This window comes from Bos indicus x Bos taurus, chromosome 2 (assembly GCF_003369695.1).
Source record: "Bos indicus x Bos taurus breed Angus x Brahman F1 hybrid chromosome 2, Bos_hybrid_MaternalHap_v2.0, whole genome shotgun sequence".
Classification (NCBI taxonomy): Eukaryota; Metazoa; Chordata; class Mammalia; order Artiodactyla; family Bovidae; genus Bos; species Bos indicus x Bos taurus.
In genome coordinates, this window is record NC_040077.1 from 125,607,710 (window position 1) to 125,627,463 (window position 19,754).

At 55.6% G+C, this 19,754-nt stretch overlaps 1 protein-coding gene across 2 annotated transcripts in view; it reads right to left on the bottom strand.

Moving 5' to 3' along the window:
• Positions 1-19,754, bottom strand: part of WDTC1 (WD and tetratricopeptide repeats 1) — a 67,343-nt gene continuing 47,589 nt past the window's right edge. The window contains exons 5-16 of one of the 2 annotated variants that reach the window (XM_027519313.1): positions 19,337-19,448; positions 16,468-16,655; positions 14,249-14,431; positions 13,457-13,551; positions 12,969-13,084; positions 11,556-11,631; positions 10,835-10,940; positions 10,002-10,175; positions 6,733-6,968; positions 5,182-5,359; positions 4,353-4,545; positions 1-1,980 (exon numbers count right to left, since the gene is read on the bottom strand). In XM_027519313.1, the coding sequence (XP_027375114.1) occupies positions 1,783-1,980; positions 4,353-4,545; positions 5,182-5,359; positions 6,733-6,968; positions 10,002-10,175; positions 10,835-10,940; positions 11,556-11,631; positions 12,969-13,084; positions 13,457-13,551; positions 14,249-14,431; positions 16,468-16,655; positions 19,337-19,448 (1,855 nt within the window). In that variant the 3' untranslated portion in view covers positions 1-1,782. Of the gene's footprint in view, positions 1,981-4,352; positions 4,546-5,181; positions 5,360-6,732; positions 6,969-10,001; positions 10,176-10,834; positions 10,944-11,555; positions 11,632-12,968; positions 13,085-13,456; positions 13,552-14,248; positions 14,432-16,467; positions 16,656-19,336; positions 19,449-19,754 lie in introns of both variants that reach the window. The other variant, XM_027519303.1, reaches the window with a different exon arrangement.

A 19,754-nucleotide genomic window follows, 5' to 3' on the forward strand; every position in this document is an offset into this window, starting at 1 on the left:
TAGAACAAAATGGTTTTAATCAGTTGCGTCACCCTCACTCTCCTGGGAGCGGAGCAACAAAAAGGCTCGGCTCCTGCCCCCAGAGGACAGTAAGGCTTCTGTGTCTCTCCACACGGCAGGGCCCAGGCTGGGCAGGCAGGAGGCAGGGAGGGAGGAAATGGCGGGTGGCTGGAACACAGGAAAGCAAAGGGGCCCCTACTAGTCCTTGGGCCCCAGGCCCAGCCTCAGCGCTCCGGCTCTCCCCTCCCGGCTGGAGAAAGGTCGTGGAGAAGAGACAGGGGAGCGAGTCCCAGCAGCAGGAGAAGCAGCAGCAGCTGTTTCCTTCACCAATAAATATACTTCATTACCAAGCTAGGAGAGAGGGGTGGGGAGGGTGATGGGGGGCGGGGAGAGGAAGGGGGAGAGGCTGCCACCTGTGTAGCTGGGATTAAAGCAATGACGAGATGGTGCCAGACCCCCCACCACTATCCTTACCACCCCACCCCCACCCCCATCTTCTTAAAACTGTGAAAAAGCTTTTAACATGGCCCTGCTGTCTCCAGGGCTTCTCAGAAGCCTGACTGAGAGGAGGCACCTGGCAGAGACAGGGCGGAGGGAGGGAGCAGGGTGGAGGGAGGCTGCAGCTGGAAGCTGGAGCCCAGGGAGTGCCGAGGGGAGCTGAGAGCCAAGGGGGCCAAGAGCGAGGCCTGGCGGGGGCGGGGGGGGGGGGGGGGGGGGGGGGGGAGTGGTGGGGTGCTGGGGGAACCGCTGCATCCAGTGTAGAGCTCTGGCTGCTGAGGAGGGGGCCGAGTTAGGGACTTTCCATCCCAGGGCTCAGGAGACCCACCCCCTCCCCCCAGAGCAGCAGGGGACAGAGAAAAGCCATCACTTCTTTGGTCTTTGTGGCGGCTCAGCGTGTGGGGGGTGGGAGGGAGTGCCATCTCAGCGAGAGGAGGCCTGGCTGGGAGCTCTGGCAGAAAGGTCACAGTGAGGCCGAAGAGCGCCCAAGGGAGGAGAGGGGCCCCCCCCCGAGAGTGCAGAAGGGCTGGCACGGGTGGGCGGGGAATGGTGTGGTGCCCCTGCCCACTGCCAGGGCCCGTGGGAGAGGCTGAGCCCCTAGAGGGCCGGTGAGGGCGTGCGGGCACAGCAAGGACCCAGCGCCCAGCGCCCGTGCTTGGGGGGTCCAGCGGGGGCGGCGGGGGGAGAGGGAAAGGACATCGGGTTGCCAGGAGGAAGTGGCCTGACCGTGCCCACTCCAGGGCTCCCTCCTCACTTCTGTTTCCACCCTGACACAGCGGCTCTGCAGGGATTGGGGGCACCCTGTCCTTTTCTAGAACATTCCCTGAAGACCAGGAGGGAGCCAGCCTCGCCGTCAGGAGCAAGAATGCTAACAGGCCAAGGCCAGCCTGTCCAATTCCACCCCACTCCTGCTGCCAGCTGAAGGGTGGGGCAGTCCCCGGAGACAGCGGCAGCCCTGGCCTCCCCACCTGAGGCAGGCCAGAGCCCTCAGGAACGTGGAGGGGGGAGGTGGGGTTGAGGGAGATGGAGGGGCTTCCCCCCTGCTCTTCTGCTCAGGGCTGGGGCCAGTCAAGGGGCCAGTCAAGGGGCAACTGCCCAAAAGTCCAAAAGCCAGCAAGTTGTAGCAATCCCCACCCGCAATGCCAAACTAACAAATGTAACGGGAAAAATGAAAAAAAAAAAATGGAGGGACAGGGAAGACAAACCAAAACAGAACCCCCTGACCTCCTGCCCAGGGCGGAGGATGCAGCCGATGGCGGGGGCTGGGCCGGGGGCTGGGAGGGCCTAGCTGGGCCGGCACTGCACCTGGCCCTCCGAGCTGTCCTCGTCGTCAGAGGCCCCGGCGCCCCCACTGCTCAGGCCTGTGATCCGGTAGCCCATGTTGAGCAGCATCACCTCCAACGGGTCTGCGTTCATGCGCCGCTGGTTGGCCTGGGAGGCGCCCTCCATGTCCTCCACAACTCGGCCTGTGAGGTCTTCACTCTGCGGGAAGGGAGCCAGGGGAAGCACGCTTACTGCAGGGATCTGTAAGCAGGGCAAGTACACACAGACTGAGCTGTGCGTGTGGAGGGGCATGTACATACCAGGGTGTGTGTGTGGGTGTACCCATGGGTGCCCAGGTGCAGGGGAAATTCGTCCTGGGATGTATGTGGATGGATGGAAGGACAGACAGACGCCAGGATACATGTGAGGGGATGACGCACTACACTGGGGGTGGGGGGCACACGGTCACACAGTGGGATCTATACCAGGGGGTACACACACCAGAGCGTCTTCTGGTGGGCCCCACACTGGAAAGTGAAGAGGACACAGAATACAGCGGGGGGCGGGGTGCATGGACACGGACAAGGGTGGACTTGCCCCAGCGTGTGCGGGGCACGCATACCACGCCCTGGGGGGGCACAGATACCACGCCCTGGGGGGCACAGATACCACGCCCTGGGGGGGCACAGATACCATGCCCTGGGGGGGCACAGATACCACGCCCTGGGGGGGCACAGATACCACGCCCTGGGGGGGCACAGATACCATGCCCTGGGGGGCACAGATACCACGCCCTGGGGGGGGCACGCATACCACGCCCTGGGGGGGGCACGCATACCACGCCCTGGGGGGGGCACAGATACCATGCCCTGGGGGGGGCACGCATACCATGCCCTGGGGGGGGCACAGATACCACGCCCTGGGGGGGCACAGATACCACGCCCTGGGGGGGCACAGATACCACGCCCTGGGGGGCACAGATACCACGCCCTGGGGGGGCACAGATACCATGCCCTGGGGGGCACAGATACCACGCCCTGGGGGGGGCACGCATACCACGCCCTGGGGGGGGCACGCATACCACGCCCTGGGGGGGGCACAGATACCATGCCCTGGGGGGGGCACGCATACCATGCCCTGGGGGGGGCACAGATACCACGCCCTGGGGGGGCACAGATACCACGCCCTGGGGGGGCACAGATACCATGCCCTGGGGGGGGCACGCATACCATGCCCTGGGGGGGGCACAGATACCATGCCCTGGGGGGGGCACAGATACCATGCCCTGGGGGGGCACAGATACCATACCCTGGGGGGGCACAGATACCATGCCCTGGGGGGGGCACAGATACCATACCCTGGGGGGTGGTGCACAGATACCATGCCCTGGGGGGTGGTGCACAGATACCATGCCCTGGGGGGGGCACAGATACCATGCCCTGGGGGGGGCACAGATACCATGCCCTGGGGGGTGGTGCACAGATACCATGCCCTGGGGGGTGGTGCACAGATACCATGCCCTGGGGGGGGGGCACAGATACCATGCCCTGGGCGGGGTGGTGCACAGATACCATACCTTGGGTGCGGGGCACAGATACCATATTCTGGGTTTGGGGCACAGATACCATACCCTGGGTGGGGGCACAGATACCATACCCTTGGGGGTGTACACATACCATACCCTGGGGGGGATGCACAGATACCATACGCTGGGTGGGGTGCACAGATACCATACCCTGAGGCGGGGGCACAGATACCATACCCTGGCGGGGGGGTGCAGACACAGCTCCCCCACCCCGTTCTTTTGCTGCCACTCGTCCCTCAAGGAAAGGTCTTAAAATTTATAGGAAATTGCCTCTGGAATTAGATCCACCTCTTGACTTCTGTTTTACCAGCTGGGAAGGGGGAGGAGGTGGGCAGAGAGCCAGGGAGGCCTCAGGCCAGCCCACCTGACTACCCGCACCGTCCCTGTGTCCCCGTGGACCAGACACATCACAGGCATCACTTCTTTAATCCTCAAAGTAGCCTTCTGAGGTGCTGCTGTCATGCCCATTCTGATACACAGATGATAAAAACCTGGGTTGAGTCCCTCAGGCCTAAGTGAAGGGACCAGGATTCAAACTGAGGGCCATCAGACTCCAAAGCCTATGCGCTGCCCGTGTGCCTGAGGCACTGGCCTCTGCAGGGTTTCTGGGGGACATGACGCAGAGGGACACGAGGGACAGGGCACTGAAGGAGGTGCCGATCTGGGAGCTGGTGTTGGGGCGGGGCAGGTGCCCTCCCTGCCCTCCCATACCCGGGCCCAGTTACTGGGCCACTGCCTCCCGGGTGTGAGGCTCACCTTCACACCTGGCTCACGGATATGCCCCTGGACTTGCCCGCTTCATCTGGAGCTTTCAGAACTCGCTGGCTCCCGCCCTGATGCAGCTTGGACCCCTGGGGAGAGAGCTCCTCCCCGGAAGCCCCTTGCTTCCCTGAGGCTGTGACTCCTTTCCCTTCCCGCCCCACACGAGCTCAGCTGGAGGCCTCGCAGAGCATCCCCCGCTTCTTTCCTCCCGGCTTGGCTGCTGCCACCCTGCCCGCCCCCTCACCTCTGGCCGGGGGTTCCAGAGCCGCACAACAGGGTCGATGCCGCTGGTGGCCAGGAAGCAGTAGCTGGGGTGTGGCTGCAGGCAGTTGACGATGGATTCGTCGCCCTGCAGCACGCGGACCAGGTTGGTGGTCTCCTTTTCCCAGACGAAGAAGGAGCCATCGTCAGAGCCACTGACGATATACTGAGCGTTGCTGGCGGAGGGGCAAAGGGCAGGGAGGTCAGGTGGGGGGATGGCCCGCAGGCTGCATGGCTGAGGGAAAGGGCGGGCAGGGAAGCCTGGAGCCACTCAGCCCCCTGAACTCTGGAGTCTTCACCCGACTCGGAACTCCCACGCACACGAGAATCCTCTCCACACTGGAGAGTCGTGTCACTGTCCAACTGTTCTAAACCTTGGGGTCAAAGACGGCCGAGGTCCCTCTAACTTACTCTCCCTCAAAGTGCGTCATAAGCCCCCTGGGTGCCAGGATCAGATCCTGCCTCTCGGGGGTCTCTGGGAACTCTCCTGCCTCAGCCTTTCCTCAGTAGTCCTAGCCTCTCTGGATCCAGACCCCCAGATCCCACAGCACACCTGCCCCCAACACACTGCTGATATTTAGAAGGGATCTTGCTGGAGATGCTTGATTCATATTTATGGATCTCACCTACCCAAGAGAGTATGTCATCTATAGAGGAGGGCTGGGGGTGATGGTGGCTCACAGAGGTGAAGCCATCTGCCCAAGGGCACAGAGCTGGGATTTGAGACTTCTGAAAGCCTAAGTCCCCATGCCACCCGCAACCTCCTGCCGCGAACCAGGCTAGGCCCTCCCCTCCTCTTCAGGGCCTCAGACCTGCCAAAGAAATTCGCCTCCTTGATATCCGTGGTGGTGTTGCAGTGGCCACAGTAGCGGAACTGGTAGTCGTAGCTTCGCTCCCGCAGCACCATCTCGTCCTCAGAGATGGAGTCCTTGCGGCTCATGCTGCGGAGGCGGACGGGGCCGCCGCCACCGCCTGCTCCCTTCTTCTCCTCTGGGGCAGAGAACAGGGACCATGAGAGTCCTGCCCATCTCTCCCTCGGTCCCCGTTTCCTCCCCTTCATCCTGTTCTCCGTTCAAGTAGTAAGCCATGAAGGGTTATCTCTCTCCCACTACCCTGAAAAGCTGGGAACAACTGTGAAAAAGAGGCATCTGTGCATCCTGCCCTTGAGGGTGTTCAAGAGGAGACCGCTGATGCCAGGAGAGCCTTGGCTTAGCTCCCTGAATAATGTCTGGAAGCCCCGAGGATGCACGGCCCTAAGGTCTGTTGCTGTGGAGGTGAGCGGCAGGGAGGGGAGGGCAAAGTGCTGCCAAGAGAGCCTTGAGCGGGTGATTTTTCTAGCCCTCCTGCCCTGGAAGACAAGTCAGCCTGGGTCCTGGTGGGCTGCTTACATGCCTCTGTACAGTCACACCAGCTCTCTCAGTGCCTTGTCTCTGCCTGCCTCAGGGCCTTGGCACGTGCTGGCCCCTCTGCCAGACGCTTCACCTCTGGCGACACTCCGTGCCTAGTCACCCCTTCCCCAGCTTCAAGATCTCCACCTGAACGTCTCCCTCAAGAACCCCAGGCTGCCTTCAAGCCCTCCCCCTGCACTTGCACCTATCAGGCCCCCGGGGTCTTCTTTGCTTCTCCTTCATCGCTCAGTCCCTTCCCAGGCTATAGATTCATGAAGACAGAAATTCCATCTGACTTGTTCCCAGATGTATTCCCAGGACATAGCACAGTGCCTGGCACTACCCAGACAGATGGATCAATCCGTGGTCCAATACGCTGCACAGCAGAAGAGGAAGCTGCATGTCTGCCCTCAGTGAGCTCCCCTCTCATGTTTACAGACTGCAGTTACTTGGCTCACTCTCCAGCGCTACCCAGAGGAGCAGGGCAGGCCCTTCAACACGCTGTACAAATAAGCCAGCAGGTTCAGAGAGGCTGTGCTCTGCCCAAAGTCTCACGGTTCCACATGGCAGAGCTGAGACTGGAACCGAGGCTCCATACCTGTGCCCGGGGCCTCACCACTGCTCTGTGTGCTGTCTCTTCTGCACCCACGCCATCTGGAGCAAGTGCACTCTAGCCAACTAGCTGGAGCTCAGATCCCAGCAGAACGGCCAAGGCCCTGTCCATGACAGGAGAGGATGGCCTAGCTCAGCCGACTCCTCTCCTGAGGCCGGGGGAACTACACCAGGTGCCTTAAACACGCTATTGCTAATCCTTGTCTCAGAGAGACCGAGTGACTGTCTCAAGGTCACGTGGTTCTCAATCAGCGTGAGCCCAGGCCTCTCCAGTCTCAGAACTTATGTCCTCTCCAGAATGTCACGTAGCATCTCCAACAGACAGAGCGACAGCAACCCCTCCTCAGTGCGCACTCTACTCACCACCATCATTTTTGGAGAAGAGGGCGGCCGTGATGTCACGTCCCAATGCGTCACAGGCACTGCTATGGGCCTGCTCCGGGAACTTCCCTTTGAAATCATCCAGGCACTCTAGGGCCTCAGCCACGTACTTGAGCTCAAAGAGGCATCGGGCCAGGCGGAAGTGTGCTTTCAGGTGGCATGGATTTAGGGAGATGGCCTTGAGGCAGTCCCTCAGGGCGTCGTAGTGGTCACCATCCCTGGGAAGGCAGGGGAGTGTGGTTTGGAGGTGGGGCCCCGTGGCAGGCAGGGAGTCCCCATTCAGTCTCATCGCTTCCTGTGGCCACCCCAGCCCACCTTTGAGCAATCTCAGGGCAAGGGTATTTGGGGATGGAGAGAATCCTGGTTCAGCCCAGGACTTGCTCTCTAGGAGGCAGAGTATGTTTAGGAGGCAAGCCAGGAACCCCGGCGTCTTGGCAGGTAGAGGGTGGGCATGAGGCAAAAACCAGTGTCGGGCTGCCCTCTGCTGGACACAGAGTGCAACTGTGCGCCCGCTCACCCCAGGCACCCGCAGCTCTGCAGCAGAAGGCCTGGCATCTTGCCCGCCTCAGGCTCCCCAGGCCCTCCTTCTCCCTTCCTCCACCCACCTCCTCAGATCCCCCCGGCTGGCCTTCAAAGCCAGGTCTGAGGCAGGGGGCCCTCAAGGACAGTTCCGTGGTCCGGTGAAGCCAGAAGTGTCAGGCTGGGGACTCAGGGTCTGACCGGCAGGCAGCAAGTCCTCAGCCAGGCCCCCCTCTGTCCTGGCTGACTGATCCACAGCAGCTGTGGCCTCTACCTCCAGGGGCTGGAGGATGGGGCCCGACAGTCTGGCAGAGCCACTTCTCTGGAAGCGGATGGCGGGGGTGGGGGTGGGCATAGGCCACAGGAGCTGCAAATCGTCCATACTAACTTCTCCAAACTCCCGAAGCACGGATGTGGGGAAGTGGGAACGATTTTGGGGGGTGGGGAGGGTCAGAGAAGAAGCCCCTCCTCCTCCCACCCTGTGCAGGAGTATAGAATACACATCTGCCCAGGTCCACAGACAGCCCCACCTCTCAACTGGAGAGCCAGGTGCCCTCACGGGATCCACTTCTCCGTCTTTCCCCTCTGCTGGGGTGAGGCGGGCCTAGGACCCACTTGTGTTAAGAAGCAGGCCCCCCGCCCCCCGCCACCTCTCTGGCCCCGAGCTGATGGCCTCCCCACCAAGGCGCAGCTCACAGCCCCTGTGTGAGGGGGCCAGGGCAGGTCCGACGCTGGAGCTGTGCTCCTGACCCTCCCTCCTACAGCACCCAGAGGGAGCACCGGTGCTCAGAGCAGCCTACTCAGACCAGGGACAAGCGGCTTGGCAGTGCGGAGGCGGGCAGGAGACAGAGTGTCCCGACGGCGTGGCTGCGTCAGAACGAGCGGCTGTGACGGAGGAGCAGGCGCGCTTCGGAAACCCAATTACCGCCTGCAAGGTGCCCCTCAGAACTCCCGAGGAGAGCCAGACCAGAAAGCAGCCAGGAGCCAGAGGGCGACAGCTCCCACCGCATCCAGGAGCAGATGGCCGCCCTGGGGAGACTGGCCTGGGACAGAACGTGACATTCTAGGGGTCACTGGCAGGCACGTGGGGATGGGGAGAGAGCAGGCTGGCCCCAGGGCGCACCCATCCGGACTTGCTGCCAGCTCAATCTCCCTGAAAAGACAGCCCTCAACACCTCCCTCTCCTGCTCGAAACTCTTCAGTAGCTGCCCATCATCCACTGAATCGAGGCCAAAACACCACCGCTCTGCATTCCAAGTCCTTCCCAGGCTGGCCCCAGGCTACCTCACAGACTCATCTCCTGCCAGTCCCTTCCCGAACCCTCTGCTCCAGCCAAATGGATTTGTTGTTCTGCAAACAAGCTCTTCAGTCAGTCCCCCACCCCCACGCCTTTGTTCACACGTTTCATCTCTCTGGGAATGTCCTTCCCCCACAGTCCCCTCCCCCTTCCCTCTCCTGTCTAAGCCTGCCCACACTGAAAGCAGACACTACGTCTTCCCGGTGCTCCCTGATCCCCAGCTACAGTGACCCGACTTTTCCTCTGCCCATGGCACTTCACCTGACCCTGCAAAGACTCACTGCTTCCTGCCTCTTCGGTGATGGACCATGCCCACCTCTTTACCCTCTGTCCAGAGGCTGTGCGCGCCAGAGCACAGGCACTCGGAGGGACAGAACTTTGTGTCTCTAGGTCCCAGTGCGCAGTAGGGACTCAAAGAAGACGTTAAGGGTACTGTGGACTGGGAAATCATCAGCCCCTCTCAGCAAAAATGCAGGACAGCGCTCTCAGCCTAGAGCCTGCATGAAGACCACTGCATTCTACCTACCTGCTGGAAGAGGGGCAAAACACCTCAGGAGGGCCCCCCAACTGTCATCTCCTGGGGTTGGCTGCCATCTGAGTCCTTGTTCAACTCCTGATGTCTGAGCTAAGGCCTGTAGGGGCAGCATCTTCCCAAACCCCCATCCACCAGCCTGCTGACTTGGGTGGGTTTCTTAAGCTTCCCTCTCTGGCCTGCCGAGTTGCAGCCAGACGATGGCACACCAGCTGGCCTGTCTGTCTGGGCAGAGCCGACGGATGCCAGACGGAGCAGAAATGGCTGTGGGCCCAGCTTTATCCATCTCCCATCCTGGCCCTGGCTGGGGGATGGGGTCTGCCTGCCTGCTTGCCTGCTGGTGCTGCAGGCGGAAGGGCTGGGGGCCCTGGTGGTCTTCAAAGGTAAAGGGTTCTTCAGGATATGGACCTGCTCCCTTACCACTGGCCACTACCACACAACAAGACCCACAGCCAGCTTCAGATGTCTAGGATCCTACTTGTGCTTGGTCCAAAGGGTCCAAGAGGATAGGACAGCAAACCCCAAGGTCAAGGCACTGCACAATCACTTCAAACAGATAGCAACTGAATTCACCAGGGCCTCATTTCCATCTAGCAAGATTCTACTGCCCCTTTAAGAGTCCGATTCAAGGCCCAATTCTCCAAGGACTGGGATTAACCACTCTCCCAATTCCTACTTCCAGCAACCACAGCACTAACATGCTGAAGCTACTTGTGAACATGTTCCACTTAACTGTGAGCTTTCCTGGTGTTTGAGGCTTCCTGACCAACAGGTCAGGCACCTGCCCACCACCAACCAGGAACTGGTGAGAGGCCTGGGCCTAACACGCCCTGAGGGCCGGCAGGATGCCACTGCTACTGCCCCTGGATGCCTCAGCAACTTGGTTCCATCAGGCCCACTCACCACTTGCGCTTCATGTAGGCAGCAGCTCGGTTCCCGTAGAGCATGGCGTTGTGAGGGGCCCTCTGCACGGCCTTGCTGTAAAGCTGAATGGCCTGGGTCCACTGCTGGCAAGCAAAAGCCTCATTGGCTTGCTGTTTCACCCGCTCCAGATACGGGGGCAGCTCTACCTGGGGGCTACGGGGGAAGCAGAGTGTCAGGCCAACCAAGGAAGGTCAGAGCAGCCCCTCAGGACATCTGTGGCCCTGCCTGGAGGCCTCTCTGGTTTTCTTGGTCCCTGAGATCTGCATTGTCTTCTGAAAGAGGACACCACTCCCACCCTTGGCCTGGGTAACTGTGGCAGGTCAATGGCCACAATTCCAGATGCTTTGAGCCAGTGAAAAAAACAGAGAGGCAGAAATGAAGTTGTCCTAGACAGGTTTAAAGGAATTCTTCATCAAACTAGGCAGGAAAGTAGCTGACACCTCCGGCCTCTATGCTGAGCTGAACTTTGTCACCGTCCAAGTCCCGCCCATGGATCTCTCTATAGAGAGGTTTCTCTCAAGGGCTAGAGGACCTGGGCACCTCTATATCGAAAGCTGAGCTCAGGGCCTGGCAGTGAAAGAGGCGTGAAGATGAATGCAGAAAACACAATGGGGGAGGCCTGTCTGTGCGGGACCCTTTAGGAGGGAGCCCAGGGCTAAAAGCAGCTAGCCCCTGGGTCTTGACCCCAACTACTGGCACCAAGAGACCAGAGCTTCAGCTGGAGCACGACTGGAGTCCCACCAGGCGGAGGTGGCATGGGGACCACTGCCACATTCCAGAAGCCTCTGTGCCCCAAGTCAGGCTGGCCTTACCTGACATGCCCCCTAGTCTCTGGCAGCCGGAAGCCATTGCTGTGAAGGTGCAGGCCATTGGACACGCCGTTGGACACACCGTTGGTGGACATCTTGCCATTCTGAACTTCTGGCGGGGGGTGGTTAGAAAGGAACAGCAACAACTTAGGAGGCAGTCCTCACTTCTCCTCAGCAGCCCTCCAGCTTCCATCCGGGGATCTGACGGCTCCACGGCAGGGCTATCCCTCCCAGGGTAGATCCACTCCCAGAAAGCAAGTTCTGACAGGCAGATCCGCAAGCACATAAAGAAAGCCTATGCGCCCTCTGCTGGCTGGAGAGGGACATAACTTCAACTTGGCATTATCTGGCTGTGGGGATGCCTAAAAGTCGGGGGGTGAGGAGGTGCCTAAATCAACTGCAGGCCCAGGAAGAATCACTGAGGAGACTGGTCTAGGACGGCAGGGGAGGGCACAACTACTTCAGGTCCTCAAGAGCCAAGCCATGGGAAGAACCTGCTTTTTCCGAAAGAAGTGAAAAGGGCTGTGAGGCAAACCTGTTTTTACAGAGCTCTCTGAACTGGGGTTCCCTTCCTTCTTACTGTACAGTGCTATTTCAGAGAATCTTCTCCTTCCGGAGGATCACAGCCACAGTGCAAAGTAAGGCGCAGGCTGCCCGGCAGAGGCAGCACACACTCACGATCCCAGCAGAGATGCCCCGAAGGAGCTGGGCAGGGAGAACTTACCCCCTGAGGAGTGGCATTTTCTAGGCAAGAGGAAGGTGTACGGCCGCTGCTTGTAAGTCAGGTCAAACAAATAGACCTAGAGCGCAGGGGTCAAGAGAAGATGGACACTGTGAGGCAAGAACGTGGCCGGGCCAGGAGCGAGGCCTGGGCGGCTGTCAGGAATGCAGCTGAGTGTTGAGCAGGGAACCACCGAGTGACCCAGGATGGGGTGCTTCATGGAGCAAACCTCAGGCAGGAAAATCCTCCCAGGGCCTGGCCCTAGGGGTGGACGGCTTGAAATACTGTCATTCCTTAGAATCACATACGTATTAGGTCAACAAGGGCCTCAGTGATCTTGTGTTATAAATGGGAAAGCTGAAACCTCAGAGAAGAGAAGCAATTTGCCCAAAGTAACATTGCTAGTTACCTCCCTCAGTAAATATTACCTACTATCACTTAACATGTATTGAATCCTTACTTTGCTCCTCTGTTAAGTGTTTTATATGACTTTTCTCATTTCATTTTAGAAATGAGTACCACAAAATGAGTACCATCTTTAGTACCACAAAAAGGTACTATTATCAGCCACCTTTCCAGAAGAAGAAATGTCGGCTCAGAGTTTAATTAATTTATCCAGGGCCATAAAAGTAGCAAGTGGCACAGCCAGCACCTAAAACCAAGTCTATTTGGCTCCGAACCACTCTGCTAGACTGTCTCTCCCACTTATCCTTACACTACCTTTAAGCCAGGGGACGGCTCAGCAATCTGAATCCAGAGGCCTCTTCTGAACTCGGGGGCTCACCCAGTCTCCACATCCCATTTCTCCTGTATCACACCTTGCCTTTAAATGTCATCAATGGTTTGTTTCACTTGCCATGTCTCTCCCGTCAGCCTAGCATGGATCATATTTTGCACCTGTCTCCCTCATGTTTATGATAATGCTACTCCCAGAGTAAGTACTCAGTGAGTGTTTGCAGAGTAAATTAATTTATGCAAGGCTTATTAAACAACCTGACTGAGAACAACAGAAGGTTTAGCAACCGGCCATTATCAAAGAACACTTCCCAAAACTGGCCCTGAACTGCACCCTGGCTGCAAGCTCTGAGCCTCAGGATTTCCTCCTAGGAAAGCAGCAGATGAGGAAACCAAGGCTCAGGAAAATGAAGAGAGGTGTTCAAAGTTACAGCACACAGCTCATGAATAAAAGGCCAGGGACTAAAGACAGGTCTGTCAGTTCTGAAGCTTACACTCAAGACCAGGGTACTTCTCTGGGAATTCCAACAGTGCCGGGGCATTTCCGTATTTCACGGTAACGTCATTTCCAGTGAGGCTTCTTGTCTGCCTCATGGTAGGGGATGTGGTGGACCCAGCCCTGGCTGCCGGATGTGAGGGCGGGGGGCAGGGGGAGGGGCCACCTCGGGGGGCCAGCCATACCTGCTCTCCCCCCATGTTGACTAGCAGCTCTGTGCCGTTGGGGCTGAAGGCGACATAGGTGGCGACCAGCACCCTCAGACGGTTGTTGTAGTCAGGCAGCTTCACTGGCAGGTGACCTGCAGCGAGCAGAGTTACCCAGGTGGGAGGCTTCCAGTCCCTCCAAAAAGGGGCAAGGAGTTGTGAGAAGTCAGCCTTACCAGTGACCAATCATCTTCCTCAGAAAAGCAGCTCTAAGAGTTGAGCCCTTACTGTATGAACTGGGCCAACGTTAAACACTGTCTCACTGAGTCATCATAATCCCATTTTACAGAAGAGAAACTAAGATTCCTCCAGAGTAAGAAATTTGCCAAAGGTCACGTAAGAGCTGGTGGGTGGTAACCAGGATTAAACCCGGGTCTGTCTGACTCTCAGCACTGCTTCCCTGCACTGCTCTGGAGACAATCAGCACCCCGCCAAGAGTTTAGGGCCAGAGTTGGGGTGAGCCCTACCTGCTACGTAATACTGGGCTGCGCCATCCGGGAGGGGCTTCTGCCGGTCACAGAAGGTGTGCACGCCTGCTGAAGGGCTCTGCTTCATGCTTTTTCTGGTGGCAAGGCAAACGAAATAGGTTATAATACCGATCAGGACTCCTGGCTGGACCACACTTCCTCGGGAAAAAGCCATTTGTGTCAGGAAGAGGTACCTTTCTTCCTTACCTGAGCACCCCCAAAAGTCAACCAACTAGAGAGCTGTGGGCACATCCATCACAGTGGCCCTGCCTACCCGTCTTTGGTTCATGGCCTCCCTGTTACTCCCATTTTATAGATGAGGAAGCTAAAGCTCGTGGCCTACTCTAAGTCATGTAGTGTGTGAAGAGCAACAACAGTCGCCCAAATCCACAAACGAAAGCAACGCAGGCCAGAAGTCCACACACCTGTCCCAGGAGTCCACTGAAAACCAGACTGGCGGGCCGCGCAGGTCTGGGACTTCTGTGGAGGTTCTGAGTATACTTTTTTTTTTTAAAAGAATAAAGTAAAATTGTATGTACAAATAAAGGCGTTTACACGTGTAAGATGGTAACTACGTACACTACGTGTGTACAGAAGACATTACACACAGGGATTTCTTTCAGGTAATGGAGTAAAAGTAATTTCTTTAATACACTTCTCATAAAAACAAACACGGATTGAATTATTTAAAAAAAAAATCACAGAATGAAAAAAAAACCACCTCAAAGAGAAGAGGGCCTGGCAACGAGGGTCAGGGTATCAGGCTCCCAGGGACTTGTCGTGTGCTCCTACCTGTGGTTGTGGATCATGCGGATGTCGTAGAGCCTCACAAAGGGCCCGCTGGCCCCCACGGCCAGGCAGTTGTTGTCCTGGGGGTTGACGGTCAGGCACTTGGCCTCCACCAGCTGGCCACAGTACTCTGTCAGGTCGATCAGCACCTCCGAGTGTTTGCTGTTCTCCCGAAGGTCATACTGGCTGTGGGAGAGGACACGGCGGGTTGGGGGTTGCGTCCATGGGCACAGGGCAGGGGAGAAGCCGAGGCCTGGAGCGCAAGCGAACTGGGAGGGGTTCTGGATCTGTGTGTAAGTAAGAACGTCAAAAACCACTCCCATATCTTGAGTGCCCTGTGTGCCAAGCACCTGTAGCAGGCTTCTCATACATTCTTTTTATTCTAACAGAACTCCCTAAGGCAGATACTACTGAACCCTTTTATTCTTTTAACAGATATCAATATTATTGCCACTAAGTACCATTATTACTGAGTATTAACAGTTCATGAGACATTGCTTGGTGTCCAGTATTGTTCCCAAGTGTTACACAGGTATTATCTAATTAAATTCTCACACTATCCCTAGGTACCACTAGAAGTTCAAAGAAGTTCAATAACTTGCCTGGATGACACCGCAGTTAAGTGCAGTGCTGGGAAGACTGTTTTAACCACTCTGCTCTGCTCCTTGATTCTAATTCTTAATTCTATTCTTAACCTAGTTTATTGTAGGAAACAAAAGAAGTACAGAGGTGACAGAAGGAGAATCTGGAGATCATCTACGAGCTTCCCAGAAACGCCTACTCCCAGAACAAGCCCGAGTCCCATCCAGATGGTAAAGGGAAAGTGAAAGCCGCTCAGTTGTGTCCAACTCTGTGTGACTCCAAGGACTGTAGCCTACCAGGCTCCTCTGTCCATGGAATTCTCCAGGCCAGAATACTGGGGTGGGGAGCTGTTCCCTTCTCCAGGGGATCTTCCTAAAGCAGGGATCGAACCCGGGTCTCCCGCATTGCAGACAGATTCTTCACCATCTGAACCAATGGTAAAGGTGAGGCCAAAACGCCCACCCAGCACAAGCACACTTCTACCGGGACCTGTTTTGCTTCTAGGACGCAGGCACATCCAGAAAACGGCAGGGGCATCACCCCTGAGCTTACCCACCTCCACCTAAACATCTGCCATAATCTCTTTGTCGTTCGCTTATCTTTCTCAGCCATCCTCACCAGACTGCTCTTCCTGAAATGCTGGTTTTGTTACAGATGAGGAAACTGAGGTCTGAGGGTGAAGTGACTTGCCTGGACACGAGTGACAGAGGTAGGACTTGACTTGGTCCGAGTCCTTGTTCCTCCATGACTCAGATACCCCTCGTCCTCTGTGAAAAGGGAGAGGGCACCAAGTCCCGTGGGACCTCAGGGAGGCAGTTAAAGCAGATTGTGGGGATAGGGGGAAAGTTCTCAGGGTATATTTGAAGAAAGGAGTTAGAGAAAGGCAATGAGGCCATGTTAAGAAAAAGGGAAGCAGAGGCAGAGGTGTGATGATGCAGGTCAGCGGAAAGGGGGAGAGGCCACTTAACCATTTCTGGCTGCGATCCCCTCCCAAGAATATGCCCACTGGCCGACTGTTCAAGGCAAACGGATCATGTGCCTCTGTGTGGGGGCACTGTGCTGGGCTCTAGGGACACAACCAAGGGCAGGACAGGCGAAAGTGTTGACAGTTTACTACTCAGTGAGGGGCACAGACAAAAGGGTGAGCCAGCAAATAATAACTCCAGGTGGTGATCAGAGCTATAGAGGATACAGTGAGAGCACAGAGACAAAACACAGTGGTGGAAGGCCTGTGGCAGAGGGTGGCCAGGGAAGGTGCTTCCCAGGAGGTGACTCTTTGGCAGTCTCCTTAGGGTGAGAAGAGCTGAGAGAGAGCTGGGGCTGAGAAAACTAGGCAGAGGGGGCAGCAGGGGCAAAAGCCTGAGGAAGCAGACTGTGTGTGCAAGGCGGCGAGAAAGCCAGTGGGCTTGTGTAGCTCAGGAGAGGGCAAGAAGTGAGGAAGGAGAAGAATAGAATCAGCAAGTGTTCCCACTGTATCTGTTCCCTGATAACTGTGCTGGGCAGGCCAATGAGGCTGGACCTCCGTTGGAGGGAAGGAGCCAGGTCTGTGGAAGGAAGCAGGAGGGCAGATGGGAGGGGGGAACCCACATGCAGCGGGAGCAGGGGAGGCCCAGGCCCCACGCCCCGCCTTAGGGCCTCACCGGATAAGCCCATCCTCAGCAGCGCTCCAGAACGTGTTGGGCCACATGGGTGCCGTGGCGATGCGTTTCACCCGGTTTGTGTGGTCTCCAAACATGTGGATCGTCTCCTTCACTGTCAGGTCGTGGACGTGCACCTTGGAGTCAGCTGCCCCTGTGATCAAGATGCGGTCCCCAGCGTGAGGCAGGAACTGCTTGGGAGAGATTGAAGAAGAGGTTGGCAGGTGGTAGGGGTGGGCCCCGGAAGGAGACTAGCCTGCATCTTAGCATCTTTCCCCCCTCTCCATAGCAGATAAGAAAAGGAGCCCATCCAGGCCAGTCCACCAAGAGAACTTTGGATCTTGAGCATCAGCCTGTAGGCCTATCAGTCAAAATCAGGGTGTACACCTTTATTTTCCAGAGTGGTCCTGACCCACGCCAAGCTGGACTATCTAAGGAACTCTCTTCTTCTGATTCTTCCCCAGGCCAAGAGCTGAATGGATGATAATCACAGTTGTTACCATTTATTAAGTATTTACCATGTGCTAGACATTGAGTACGTGATTTATCTTATTAATATAAAAATCTCATTAAAATTGAGGTTTGGCACTAGCATTCAGCAGGACTGGGTTCAAATTCAAGTCTGTCTGACTCCTAGATGCTTCATGATGACTATTTAATAACCTGGGGGTTAAGTAATAAATTAGTCTTAAAACACAAGTCCCTCAGTGTTTTAAGAGAGTGAGTGTTTTAAATTGGTTCAAATATTTCTGGAGAACAATCTGGCAACAGGTAACATATAAAAACTATTTCTATCTTTTGACCCAAAGCTACCACTTCTGGGAAGTAATTCTAAAAGAAAAACGGGACCCATGCAAAGATGCTCCAAGTAGCACTCCTTATAAGGGCAGTGCTGGAAATGGCTCAGAAGTCAGACCTTGGGGAAGGGCTGAGCATCAGAAGGCTCAGCTCTATGTGGCCATCATTCAGAAGGACAACCATCATTCCAATGAAGCTGAGAACAGAACGGTCCAGATCACATATGGCAAGGACAAAACAGCCACAAACATAATTTTGATTAATACTAAAATTTTGTCTAAAAATACTAAAGTCCCACCTGGCTTGAGCTAAAAATTCACTCTTTCCACATCCACTTCTCTAATAGCTCACGAGCATAAGGGCTAGATGAAAGATGGAATTTGATCATTTTTAGGGACAACTAGGGATCTTTAATCCTGTCTGGAAACAACATATACCCTACTCCCAACAGAAACAAGAGCCCTTGGGAAGAGCTTGCAGCTGCTGCCCTACTCGTCCTACATTATAGATGCCACTAGGGGGAGCTCGTGGGTTAAATACATCTGTGGTTTATCACCAGAAGGGAGAGAAACCCTTTTATAGTAGAAGAGGAGGCTGAGGGTCTTGCCCAAGGTCTTAGTATTAGGGAATATCAAGGCCACTGTCCAATTCTGGTCTCTGAACTCGACATTTTGTGTTCTATGATGCCAAAATGATGGCTTAGGTCCCTTCTCCTGATCTGACCCCACAGATTTAAACTAGGCCTAACACTTTTCAGGGGACGAAAGCAGTTTCTGGTCATCATGCAGGAGGTGAATCAGCATTTTCCTGCCATTAAAAATCACAGAATTAATCTAGGCTTGGTCCTTGGAACAGTAGATGAGAGTCAGAGCTGGGAAAGAAGTTCTGATTAAGGAAATGAGTTGGTTTTGAGCTCTTGAATCTGTCTTCCTCTTCAGGCTTCTTGTAATTGGTCTTGATATTAATCAGGAAAAGATTTCTTGGATGAGTGAGGCTTTCCAAAGGACAGCCTCACTCTCACATACACCATTATAGAATTTCAGGGCTGGAAACATCCTTAAAGGTCATTTCCTTTAAGTTCCCCGTGAGGAATACCTCAGTGCTGGGACACTGATTACATCCTCAGAAGGCCCATTTTGCCTTTTTCAAATACCTCTAAGCATCAGACAGTTCTTTCCTTCATCAGGCCTCCATCTGCTTCTGAAAACTCATAGTCACTAATTCGAGGTCTGTTCTCTGGGACCAAAAGGGACAAGCGTCACGTTACTTCCACATAACAGGCCTCCCGAGGTCTGAAGGGGCCTCACCAGTGGCTCAGACAGTAACGAATCTGCCCGCAAGGTGGAAGACCTGGCTTTGATCCCTAGGTCGGGAAGATCCCCTGGAGACAGGAATGGCTACCCATTCCAGTATCCTTGTTTGGAGAATCCCATGGACAGAAGGGGCTGGTGGACTATACTGTTCACGGGGTTGCAAAGAGTTGGACACTTTCACTTTCAGAGGTCTGAAGGCATTTGTAAGTCCCCTCCCTCCCCTCTCCTCAACCCCCCTCCACCAACAGACAGCAGACTCATTTCCTACAATCACCTGGGCCAGGTGCTTTTTTTAATCAACAATCTCCTTAAACTGTAACATCAACCCTGTGGATTGCTACTTCCCTTTTTAGTTTATTTATTCATGAATCTGAGGGATTGTCCTTAGCTACTTCCTTTTTATAGATGGGTAAACAGGCTCAGAGAGGTCAGGTGATTTGCCCAGCTCACACAGCTTCCAAGAGGCAGATGAGGGAGTCAAATACGGGTCTGCCTGCTATGCTATCAAAGTTCGTACTCAGAACCATACCTTATATCATCACCACTCACATGCGTATACATTCATTTGGAGCTGACCTCTTGGCTCTGAGAGAGGAATTAGCGCATGGAAAAGAGACAGAGAGTTTTAGAAATCACCAGCAGATGCTCAGATCACAAAGAGGTCTGTGACCCCCAGGGTAGGTGGGAGACACACACGCAAACACGACCACACCCGGAGCCCAGTCACACCGTCCGTCTGCTCCGCGGCTCGTCCTGCTCACCTTGACAGAAAAGATGTTTGCAGTGTGTCCTGTGTGCATGGAAAGCAGCTTCTTGTGGTGCAGCGGGTCCCACACAATCGTGTGCTGGTCGTCAGAACCAGAGGCCAGCAAGCTGTAAGCGGAGAGAGGAACAGTTGTGACCTCTCCTCTCCTCAAGTTCCTCTAGCCCATGTTTCCCAGGTGAAAGGACTTAGGCCACACACAACTTTAAGAACAACAGTACGTGTCACAGAATATAAGGTTATCTTGTAAACAGTGACTGAGTCTCATATTTTGTTCTGAGGATTTCTCATTGTTCCTTAAATGCATTAGCTTATCAAAAAAACAGAGTTTGGAAGGTCATCCAACCTTCCATCTATCTGGGATTCATTATTTAACTGTGTGCTGCTGATGAATGAAACTTAAGGACACAGCAGAG